We start from the raw sequence: 12,654 nt of genomic DNA on the forward strand, positions 1-12,654 counted from the left end.
ATCATGTGCGACATGTAATTACCAAAGGTTGGTAAAATGGTAGCCAATTCATTTTCTTCTTGAAGTATTTCAGACCCTTAATGAAAAGCTCAGACAATTTGAATTAGAACTGTCGCCAGGATGGCTGACTAATACCCCCGCAATCTGCACGAGTCAATGGTGAATTGGAACTCTTAATTAGAGGCTAAGATAACCCAGTAATATAGTGACCAGTTGCCATAGCAACCATACTTATGAGGAAAAGAAAGTGAAATGCACATCTGCATATGGTCCTCTATATTTGTGTGAAGTTTCATTGAAATCGGCCCTTCGGTTTAGGAGGAGTTTTCCGGACAATCTTAAAGGTATGTTTTTTATCGGAAAACATTTATATAGTGGCCAGTTGCCATAGCAACCATAATTTTGAGAAAACGAAATTAGTATGCACATCTTCACATGGTCCTCTATATTTGTGTGAAGTTTCATTGAAATCGGCCCTTCGGTTTAGGAGGAGTTGTCCGGACAAACTTAAAGTTATGGTTCTTATCGGAAAACCTGTTTATAGTGACCAGTTGCCATAGCAACCATACTTTTGAGAAAAAGAAAGTGGCATGCACATCTACAAATGGTCCTCTATATTTGTGTGAAGTTTCATTGAAATCGGCCCTTCGGTTTATGAGGAGTTGTCCGGACAAACTTAAAGTTATGGTTCTTATCGGAAAACCTGTTTATAGTGACCAGTTGCCATAGCAACGGTTCTAATTCTTTATTTGTTTAATGAGGATCACAAACAGCCCTAGGGCTACGAGATGCTCTCCTCAACACATAAAACAATACAGTATGTACAAGACGTAATCATAACACACGCTCTCTCACGCACACATACATTCCATAACATAAAGAAGATGAGGTGGAGAGGAAGGATGAGGATAGAGGGAAAGTGGTAAAGCAAAGAGAGTGAAGGTATGGGAAGGGGGGGGGGGGGGGGGGGGGGAGGGGGGTGTTAAAGATGAAATTAGAACCTTTTTGAATCAACAATATATTCAAATACAAAGTCAAAAATATTTTTGTTTGAGGAATCGGTATTGTTGTCAGAGCCATGCAATATAATGTTTAAAAGGAGATCAGGCATAAGATTTACAATGAGATCTGGATTTACATTTGGAGCCAATTCGTTGCAAGTTTTTCTTAACAATTTCATACGCAAGTTGTTATATTTTGGACAGGTAAAAAAGAAATGTTTTTCGTCTTCGGGGGAATCCGTACAGTCGTCACAATATTTATTGGGTGTTAATCGGTATAAGAATCTTTGTTTGTTCAGGGCGCTAAGACCCATTCTTAGTCTACAATGATTGATTTTTCCTTTCTCATGGCCATAAATATACAAATCATTTGAGACTGGAGTAGAGAGTTGTGATAGGGCTTGTGAAAAAGATTCAAGCGTTGGTTTGTTCCGAATATGTTCAGGTAGGTTGTTCCAGTCTCTTATAGTTCTGGGAAAGAAATATTGGTGATAGAACGACTTTCTGGAAGGAATATGTAGAATTGTGTTTGAATTTCTGAAGTTGTAATTTTGTGTGCGATGACAGAGAAGTGGACAGATGTTTTCCAAATATGAAGGACCTATATTATGTTCGATTTTGAAAATCATTTTTAATCGAGAATTTTTCCTTCTGTCACTAAGTAACTCCCAACCTAGTTCAGATAGAAGTTTAGTATATTTGGTAACTTCCTGTGCAAATTAGAGCTGCCCTTCGCTGGACACTTTCAATAAGGTCGGATTCGTATTGGTTGCAATTATCAAAGAGTATACTGCCATATTCTAGAATAGACCTAACCAATGATTTATAGAGTTTCACTAAACCGACCCGAGGGATTAAGTATGCTAATGACTGTAACATGTTTAGTATTTTATTTGCCCTAGCAACAATGTCAGATATATGCACATACCAGCTCAAATCTCCAGATAATGATATGCCAAGGTGTTTATGCGTGTTGAAGTACTGAATAGGAACATCATTGAGTGTAATATCGGGGTAGTTTAAGACACGTTTTTTGGAGAATAAAACTAGTTCTGTTTTAGCTGCATTAAAAGTTATCAACCATCGTTTAGCCCAGCTTGATAGAGTAGATAGGTCGTTATTTAGATTGTCGATAGAGCCACGGTTATTAATTTCAGAAGAGAGAGATGTGTCATCTGCAAATAAATTAATGTCAGAAAGAATTCCAATGTTGATATCATTAACATATATTAGAAATAAAAGAGGGCCTAGTATAGAGCCTTGAGGGACACCCGCATTGATGTACATGCGTTCTGATGATTGTCCATTTAAAACAACAAATTGATTTCTGTTGGTAAGATAACTTTTAAGCCATTTAAGTAGATTTCCACCGATACCAATGTTTTCTAGTTTGTATATTAATCCTTCGTGCCATACCTTATCAAAAGCTTTTGAAACATCTAAGAATACAGTACAGACTTCTTTCCCATCGGTAGCAACGGTAAGAAGATCCTTCTATAATATGTACTATATATTGTATTGTTTATTGTATCGGTATTCGAGTTGAATGTCACATGTATTGTTTAATTTATCCTGTGGCACCGCGAGAATATTATAAGTTCAACAGGCAATGGAATTCAATAATATTTATTAAAGTTTAAACATGACACACTACAATAGAAGTCAGTTTGATTAAATGCTTACAGTATTGATTCCATCGTCGGAGACCATCGACTGATTGCCCTTTAGCGTAGCCGTGGGTCTCCGACAATGAATTGATTCAAAACTTTTATCCAAACGTTAGCCGAAAGACATTCATCCCTTTCATGTCCGGCATACTCTTAATATCTGCCGTAGGTGGCAGTTTTTCTACAGCACATAGCTTAGTTACACTACAGTTTGGCCCAAATCCCTCTTGAACGTTTTCAAGTGAAATAAAAAATGGAGGCCCATTGTTGGGGTCTCGGTCTGGTATTTCGAGCAAGTAACCAATCCCTGGGTGTATAAGAGTTTTTATTAACTCAATATATCGTTTCTGGTCTGCAGGCGAAAGGGCAACCAAGGAACCTCGGTCCCAGATCCCACTAAATTCAGATTCTATTTCAGCGGAAAATAAAAACAAGTCACAGCAATAAACTTTGATCTTGTTATCAGTCGACCGGTATAGTTTGCCTTTCACAGCGGGGGCGTCCTCGGAAGTGTATTCGATATTTTGTTCAGTGAACACTTCTTTCACTGCTATTTCTGATGCTTCCAATCCGACAACCTCGTTCCCACGGTCTGCCAGCCATTTTATGTCGACAGTCTTCCCACAAAGAGGTATGAAGATTTTGTTCTTGGCTGTGAGTGACGTCATTAGTATCTCGTGATGTTTCTCTATGGCTTCATGGACGTCATCGTGATGCCAGGGTGAAGTTTTCTTCTCCCAACAGCCAAGCCAGCCCTGCATTGTTTTGTCATCCATTCCTTCCAACTGCCTGGCCTCTTACCTAAATCGATACAAGCAATAGTTGAGTCAATAAAATTCTTAATTTTGAGAACCAAAACGAAGAGAGAATACCGACATGCAAACTAAACCGAACGTTTGGAATATTTAAGTATATATTGCCGAACGTGCCGTCGAACTATTAATATAAGTTTAAATGTATTGATTTAACTCTGCAATGGTGCACAAACGTTTTCATTTCAATCGTCTTCTTATCTCCAAGCAACGAAAGAAAAATGCACAGAACTAACCCATTGAATGTCTTACTTAAAATTGGCACAAACATAAAGCAATAACAAGAAAGTAAGAGTCGAATATTGTAAATTTCTATTTCTAGATTGTAGCATTCCTGCTTCCTCCATCCATCATAATCATGTGTTCGAGGGCTTGTTCAAACATCACGATTGTCGACTGCTAGCTGGTAAACATACAAATACTACTTGTATACATAATTTTGAGCCTCGTCGGAAACCTAACCTGCAGTGTCGTTTGTCTGGTTGGTTTGCAGTGGTTAGTTTTGAATGCATCGTCGGATACTTTGTTTGTTTATTTTACGTCCTATTAACTGACAGCCAGGGTCATTTAAGGACGTGCCAGGTTTTGGAGGTGGAGGAAAGCCGGAGAAAAACCACCGGCCTACGGTCAGTACCTGGCAACTGCCCCACGTAAGTTTCGAACTCGCAACCCAGATATGGAGGGCTAGTGATAAAGTGTCAGGACACCTTAATCACTCTGCCACTGTCGGATACCTAGGGCTGATTGCATTAAGCTATGCTACACTTATCATTATAGCGTAACGTAGAGCGATCAACCAAGGGTATCCGATGATGCTTAGAATGACGAAAAATATTCTCAAAATTGTTTTTTTCCCTTTTTGTATTTGTACAAAGAGAAGTCAGTAGTTTTGTGCAGAGAGTGTGTTTTTGATTGGGGAAAGGTACACATATCTAGATAGTCCCAATTTCCACTGGCCCTATGTCTGGTGACAGACATGGTGTCAGGGCCAGAGGAAACTCGGGCTTACATCTAGATAATGCAAACACATATCTACAGGTATGCTACATAGATTTTCAAGATGGTATAGACTTTTTCAAGACTACACAGGAGTGTTGCCTCACACCACACCAAACATCGTTAAATGGTACTCACCTTTGAGCATTCTCGACTTACTTATTTATTACAGTATTTATCTGGGAGGGACCCAGCACGGATTTGAATATAATGTACAGTATATGTGTTTGCGTATATGGACAGGTCCGACTATGTATTTGATATGATATTATATAAACAGAAATGACTCTGAACCTTATAATTACGTTCTGTAGGTATATCATAACACATAAATACGAGACATTTGGCTAGTGTATTTAACAAAACATATAGATATAACTTTCACAGGTAATTGAATAATTGATGTATATGACCGTTAGAAAGGTAACTCTGTGACTTCACGCTTCAGTGATCAACACATCTAGAAATGATAGCCCATGCAACATTTACTACTAAATAATTTCGTACGGCCCTGATTCGCTTCCTCGAATGTGCCATGTTTTACAGAACTAACCTTGTAGTGTTGGTGATCCTCTAAGAGCGAGTACAACTGCCCCTACCTAACTATAGTCTTGTCTGGTGCGTGTACCGCGAACCCTGTATTCGTACTAAGTGATTACATTATCCCGGCCGGGTATAACCAGGTCACATATTTTGTTTACCATACGGCATCGCGAGGACCACATTTTAAGTAAACAGTGGAAGTACTGTTGTTTATATAGAATATTACTTTGTTAGTTTTTTTAAAACTATGGGAGTCAAGACATTGTACCTGTATAAGTGATAATGAATACCATGTACCCTTAAGGGTCACAAAATAGAATCCGACCGGCTCCGCCGGTGTAACGTTAAAAATGGACCCCCGTTGAAAACTGACCCTAAGGCCAGTTTTCAACGTTGAAAATGGACTCTGATGCCGTGGAAGATGGTTCGTGTCGTTGAAAAAATGACAGCTTAAAAGGTCGATTCTCAACGGATGGTCTGTTGAAAATTGACTGTTGAAAATTGACTGTTCAACACAAGCTTCACCGACCACAGGGGCTTGGCACGATTTTCCAAATGATAGTCTATATATATATGTATATAGTATCGGATACTATATACATATATATATAGACTATCATTTGGAAAATCGTGCCAAGCCCCTGTGTCACCGACGGTAAGGCTAACACTTTACAATTAAAAATTCTAAAACATTTCGGAATTTCAATTTTTAAGATTTTCGAGTTTTTAGATTTTTTACGAAAATATCTGAAATCCAAAACGTTTTGGACTTTTGAGTTTTTGGAACTTTGATCGGGAAAGATAAATAAATTCCAAAAAATCCAAAATATCAAACCGTTAACAAGATTTTCGATATTTGATATTTTAGTTTTTTTTTTGATAATTTTAATATTGTTTAAGTACACTATCAGGTCATATGATATTCGGACTTAGTTGTTAATACGAGAGTTTCGAGATAGTGAAAATGACGTAAAATTACGTGGTTTGAGTAAGATATTCTCATCAAAATATCATTTCACAATCACCGGAAGGTGGGACAATCCGGCAGAATCGTACTCCAACCACGCCCTTTTGCGTCATTTTACTAATTAGTTGAATATGAATGGTCTTGAATTCACGTAGACATATGAATCAGTTATACGATTCTTGATATTATGATGATTATGAATTCTGAAAGATCAGAAAGGACCCCCTTAATGTGGCCATTTATGTTTATGTCAAAATACGAAATATCGTATGACGAGCTGCATTCAAGAGTTCAAAAGTTCCCTCGTTGGCTAGAGATTACATTTGAATGTTGAATCTCGAGCTACACAACATTCAAAATCCGAATGTCATTTGTCGTATGTCGAGATGCAAGGCATTCAAAAGTCTCCTCGTTGGCCAGAGATTCTATTTGAATTTTGAATGTCGTATGTCGAGCTGAACAACATTCAATGTTTGAATATTGAATGCCATATGTCTAGCTACACGATATTCAAACATTCCCTCGTTGGCTGGTGAAAACACATTGACCATGTCTCACATAAAAGAAATCCACCAATGAATATCTCTTGACCACTTGACCTTTAACTTAATCCTAGTGTCCTTGTTAATTGGTGTGGTCGATTCGGCCATATTAATTGGTCAGCAGGGCGGGTTTAGTTACGAAATAGTAAACCGATTGTAATGGGGTCAGTTTTCTCTATTCCACGGGTCCGAGTGAAGATTGCGCTGATGGTTCAATATTCAACGGCATTCACGATCAATATTCAACTTTGAAAACTGACCCAGGGTCAATTTTCAACGAGGGTCCATTTTCGACGTCACACCGGCCCCATTAACATCCACCTGTAGCAGTGTCATCTGAAAACCGTAAAGGTATTATTATGATCAATCAATGATATGCAAATCGGGGGTTGACTGATTTCTCGAAATATTAAGTGTAAATTCCTCAGGGGCTTCAGACTTATGGGTCTATAAACTTATAAATAGGCAGGTACATTTTTTATGGATATGTGTACTATTTTTAACTGGATATATGAACGGCGAGAACTTTTTTTTTAATGTCAATATATGTGACGGTGTATAAAGATAAGATAATTGACCTCAAATATCTTTTGTACAAGTGTATATTAAGTTTAATAGATTACAAAATGCCTCGCCAATATAACAAAATAACTTCTGTTTCTTCCTTTTGAACCTACATATAATATGGAATGAAGTTATTCTGATTTGACCTTTCCAAAATACACACGAAATGTAACTATAGCTGAACATTATTGAATAGGGTACCCTGTACTGTGGGTTGAATTGATTTACGTTTCAATTTCCTTGTATAGTGTAACGCGGGTACTAGGTTGATCAACGTTTCAATTCTTTGAATAGGGTACCGAGTACTATGGGTTGATCAATGTTTCAATTTCCTTGATTAGGGTACCGGGTACTGTGGGTTGATCTTCGTTTCAATTTACATGGTTTAATGTAAGATATCGTGGGGGAAAAAGGACTCTTTGAATCCAAAGGTATTCACAGATCACGATTTTACTGCTTGAAAACAGAGATCCAGAAACCTCTCGAGGGGGATCTTGGCTTTATATATTTCAATGATTTTCATTGGTTCTATGTAAGTCAAGTCTAAACTTTCTTTTCTCTTTTCATATTTCCTCTTAATATTTATCTGTTGTATCGACATGTTATATTCACAAACTACAGCAATTTTTCTTCTTCAAGTCAGTCCAACCCCCATAATAAATAAATACTATTTCATAGAATCATAGAGAAACAGCCATAACGAATTTTAACTGTCGAAATCAAATATGGTTGCCTGTTGGCCATTTTCGAAGACCAATTTAAAGTTTGATAGTGCGTAGCTACGGGTGAGGGGGAACCTACATATTTAATTTGAGAAATGCCCTTTAAATTCCCAAAAACAAATGACTACTTTTAAATGACATAACACTTCCCAATAACAAATCACAAATTCCCAATAACAAATCACAAATTCCCAATAACAAATCACAAATTCCCAATAACAAATCACAAATTCCCAATAACAAATTACAAATTCCCAATAATAAATTACAAATTCCCAATAGCAAATTTCCTATAACAAATTACAAATCCCCAATAACCAATTACAAATTCCCATAACAAAGTACAAATAACAAATTAGAAATTCCCAAACACAAATTCCCAAGAACAAATCCATTAACAGTAACATATTACAAATTTCAAATTCCAAATAACAAATTACAAATTCCCAAATAACAATTCCAAATTCCAAATAATAAATTCCAAATAACAAATTTCAAATTCCCAAGAACAAATTACAAATTCCCAATAACAAATTCCGAATTTCCAAATTCCTAATAACAATTACAAATTTTAAATTCCCAATAGCAAATTCCAAATTTCTAATTCCTAATTCCCAATAACCAAATTCAAATAACAAAGTACAAATTCCAAATAAGAAAAAAACAAAACAAATAACACATTCCAAATACTAATTCCAAATAACAAATAACACATTACAATTTAGTATATATGTGTTAGCCCCTAATATTAAATCAACAAGTTTTGGCATTTTTTTCTATAAATGCTTACCAGCTGCAAACGCATGTGGCTTTAAATAAATATTGCGAGCTATCATTGAATGTATTTTTGGTGGCGTTTTCACACTCAGAGTTCGCTCTTCACTACAACGGTTCACTAATAGACAATAAGCAATTGGAGAAAAAATATCTGGGGATGTATCGCAGATATTGTACCAAGTAGCCTGTTACGTAGGCTCGACAATTAATGTTACACATTTTCAGATATGGCATTTCTTCACAAACAATCATTAGATATTTGTCCATTCATTATCCAGATGAACGGAAGTTCTAGATGCACTTCACGTCTCGCTGCGTAGGAATATCGATACAAACAACAGCCTTTTCACCAAAATGCCAATGCTTTGAATGTGAAACGATTTTAAACTAACATCATTAAGAAATGGTCTAAACACTTCCATATTCTTAAATTAATTTTCCGTGTTTATTGCATCGGTTTATTTGAGTTGAACATCATCTAGTTTAATCATCCTGTGGTACTGCAAGGACATCATCAGTGTAAAAAGCTATGAATATTCAATTTATTTAAGTATAAACATGATACAATTTACAAGAGAGGTCAGTTTTGTTAATTCAGTTCTTACAACGTTGATTCAAAACTTTTATCTAAACGTTAGCCGTAAGACATTTATCCCCTTTATGCTTGGTGCATGCTGTATCATCTTAGGTAGCAGTTTTTCTACAGCACATAGCTTAGTAACACTACAGTCTGGTCCAAATCCTTCTTGAAGGTTTCCAAATGAAATACAAAACGGCCCTTTGTTAGGATCTCCTTTGCTAGGATCGCGATCTGGCATTTCGAGCAAGTAACCAATCCCTGGGTGTATAAGAGTTTTTATTAACTCAATATATCTTTTCTGGTTTGCAGGCGAAATGGCAACCAAGGAACCTCGGTCCCAGATCCCACTAAATCCAGATTCTATTTCAGCGGAAAATAAAAACAAGTCACAGCAATAGACTTTGATCTTGTTATCAGTCGACCGGTATAGTTTGCCTTTCACAGCGGGGGCGTCCTCGGAAGTGTATTCAATGTTTTGTTCAGTAAAAAAATCTTTCACTGCTATTTCTGATGCTTCCAATCCAACAACCTCGTTCCCACGGTCTGCCAGCCATTTTATGTCGACAGTCTTCCCACAAAGAGGTATGAAGATTTTGTTCTTGGCTGTGGGTGACGTCATCAGTATCTCGTGATGTTTCTCTATGGCTTCATGTACATCATCATTGTGCCAGGGTAAAGTTTTCTTCTCCCAAAAGCCAAGCCAGCCCTGCATCGTTTTGTCATCCATTCCTTCCAAATGCCTGGCCTCTTACCTAAATCAATACAAGTAATAGTTGAGTCAATAAAATTCTTAATATGAGAAATTCTTACAACTGAAACCTTGTTGACAACAAATCAACCAAAAACGAAGAGAGAATACCAACATTCAAACTAAACCGAACGTTTGGAATATTTAACAAGAAATTAATTTGCGTGGAGACCCTTACAGAAGTATAAAGATAACAAAACCAGATGTTCCGGAATGGGAAGAAGGCTTTACTCAATTTATGTACTTTATAAGAAAAAATTACTTCGGTGTTGCTTTGTTTAAAAGTATATATTTTCAAACGTGTCGTCGAATTATTAATATAAGTTTAAATGTATTGATTTAACTCTGCAATGGTGCACAAACGTTTTCATTTCAATCGTCTTCTTATCTTCAAACAACAAAAGAAAAATACACAGAACTAACCCATTGAATGCCTTACTTAAAACTGGCACAAACCTAAAGCAATAACAAGAAAGTAAGACTCGAATATTGTAATTTCTATTTCTAGATTGTAGCATTCCTGCTTCCTCATCCTACGCGTCATAATTGGTTCGATATTCATGTGTTCGAGGGCTTGTTCAAACATCACGATTGTCGACTGCTAACTGGTAAGCATACAAACATATTACTAGTATACATAATTTTGAGCCTCGTATGAAACCTAATCTGCAGTGTCGTTTGTCTGGTTGGTTTGCAATGGTTAGTTTTGAATGCATCGTCGGATACTTTGTTTGTTTTTGTTTAACGTTCTATTAACAGCCAGGGTCATTTAAGGACGTGCCATGTTTTGGAGGTGGTGGAGGTGGAGGAAAGCCGGAATACCTGGAGAAAAACCACCGGCCGACGGTCAGTACTCGGCAACTGCAACTTCCCCACGTGGGTTTCGAACTCGCAACCCAGAGGTGGAGGGCTAGTGATAAAGTGTCGGGACACCTTAACCACTCGGCCAACGTCGGATACCCAGGGTTGATTGCACTAAGCTATGCTACACTTATCATTATAGCATAACGTAGTGCGATCAACCCTGGGTATCCGATGATGCTTAGAATGACGGAAAATATTCTCAAAATTGTGTTATTCCCTATTTGTATTTGTATTACAAAGAGAAGTCAGTACTTTTGTGCAGAGAGTGTGTTTTTGATTGGGTAAAAGTACACATATCTAGATAGTCCCAATTTCCACTGGCCCTGACACCATGTCTGGTGACAGACATGGTGTCAGGGCCAGAGGAAACTCGGGCTTACATCTAGATAATGCAAACACATATCTACAGGTATGCTACATAGATTTTCAAGATGGTATCGACTTTTTCAAGACTACACAGGAGTGTTGAATCACACCACACCAAACATCGTTAAATGGTACTCACCTTTGAGCATTCTCGACTTACTTATTTATTACAGTATTTATCTGGGAGGGAATTCGAAAACGAACCCAGCCCGGATTTGAATGTAATGCACAGTATACGTGTTTGCGTATATGGTCAGGTCCGACTATGCATTTTATATGATATGATATAAACAGAAATGACTCTGAACCTATATAATTACGTTCTGTAGGTATATCATAACACACAAATACGAGACATTTGGCTAGTGTATTTAACAAAACAGGTAATTGAATAAGTAGCTCAGACACTACCTCATACTATTGCTGTATATGACCGGTAGAAAGGTAACTCTGTGACTTCACGCTTCAGTGATCAACACATCTAGAACTGATAGCCTATACAACATTTACTACTAAATAATTTTGTACGGCCCAGATTCGCCGTTTTACACTGGTGATCTTGTACAAATACATGTACACCATTGAGTGCCAAACCACAGATAATGCTTCCTCGAATGTGTCATGTTATACAGAACTAACCTTGTATTGTTGGTGATCCTCTAAGAGCGAGTACAACCGTCCCTCCCTAACTATAGTCTTGTCTGGTGCGTGTACCGCGAACCCTGTATTCGTACAAAGTGATTACATAATATCCGGCTGGGTATAACTAGGTCACGTTTTTTGTTTACCATACGGCAGGTCACGTATTTTGTTTACAGCGCGAGGACCACAGTAAGTAAACAGTGGAAGTGCCTTTGTTTAATTACTTTGTTAGTGTTATTCAAACTATGGGAGTCAAGACATTGTACCCGTATAAGTGATAATGAATACCATGTACCCTTCAGGTCACAAAATATAACCCGACCGGCTCCGCCGGTGTAACGTTGAAAATGGAACCTCGTTGAAAATTGACCCTTAGTCAGTTCAATATGGACCCTGGGTCATTTTCAACGTTAAAAATGGACCCTTAATGCCGTGGAAAATGATTCATGTCGTTGAAAAATGACAGCCTATAAGGAACAACCAACCAATTGAAAAAATATATTTTTGAAACGGTCCCTGTGTATAGAACGTTGAGCCAAGGATAAAATGTCTGGCAGCCACTGATTGGCCAGTATGTTATGAAGTGAGAAAATAGATATGTAGCCTGATAGGTAACTATCGATAAGAAATGTTGATATAAATTTCTTAAGTCCGATTGGTTTTTTTCCCAAAAGTTCACGTAATAATAGTAGACAGGTAAACATTTAAGATTTTTGAGAATTTTTACTGCGAAATTCACCTATTTTCAAAATGGCTACCCTGGAGAAAATTTGAGCTGAAGGACCCAACTTTTTTTTTTGATTAGGTGTTATATCAGACCCTAAACTTTTGTTATAAACCATAATCGTCATATTCAATTCAAG

General features: G+C 37.2%; 1 protein-coding gene across 3 annotated transcripts; it reads right to left on the reverse strand.

Annotated features, from left to right (window-relative positions):
- Nucleotides 1–2,614: 2,614 nt before the first annotated feature.
- On the reverse strand, nt 2,615–12,144 carry LOC117340104 (probable thiopurine S-methyltransferase). Of its 3 annotated transcripts, none has more exons than XM_033901893.1 (2): nt 11,789–12,144; nt 2,615–3,469 (listed from the first exon to the last, which is right to left on the reverse strand). In XM_033901893.1, the coding sequence occupies exon 2, from the start codon at nt 3,442–3,444 to the stop codon at nt 2,770–2,772; it is 675 nt and encodes a 224-aa protein (XP_033757784.1). In that variant the 5' UTR covers nt 3,445–3,469; nt 11,789–12,144; the 3' UTR covers nt 2,615–2,769. The 3 variants fall into 3 exon arrangements, with proteins under 3 accessions (XP_033757784.1, XP_033757783.1, XP_033757782.1); XM_033901892.1 differs by lacking the exon at nt 11,789–12,144 and adding an exon at nt 5,030–5,138; XM_033901891.1 differs by lacking the exon at nt 2,615–3,469 and adding an exon at nt 9,015–9,923 and having other exon boundaries at nt 11,789–12,068.
- Nucleotides 12,145–12,654: the final 510 nt, after the last annotated feature.

This window comes from Pecten maximus, chromosome 12, assembly GCF_902652985.1.
Source record: "Pecten maximus chromosome 12, xPecMax1.1, whole genome shotgun sequence".
In the NCBI taxonomy this organism is placed as follows: domain Eukaryota; kingdom Metazoa; phylum Mollusca; class Bivalvia; order Pectinida; family Pectinidae; genus Pecten; species Pecten maximus.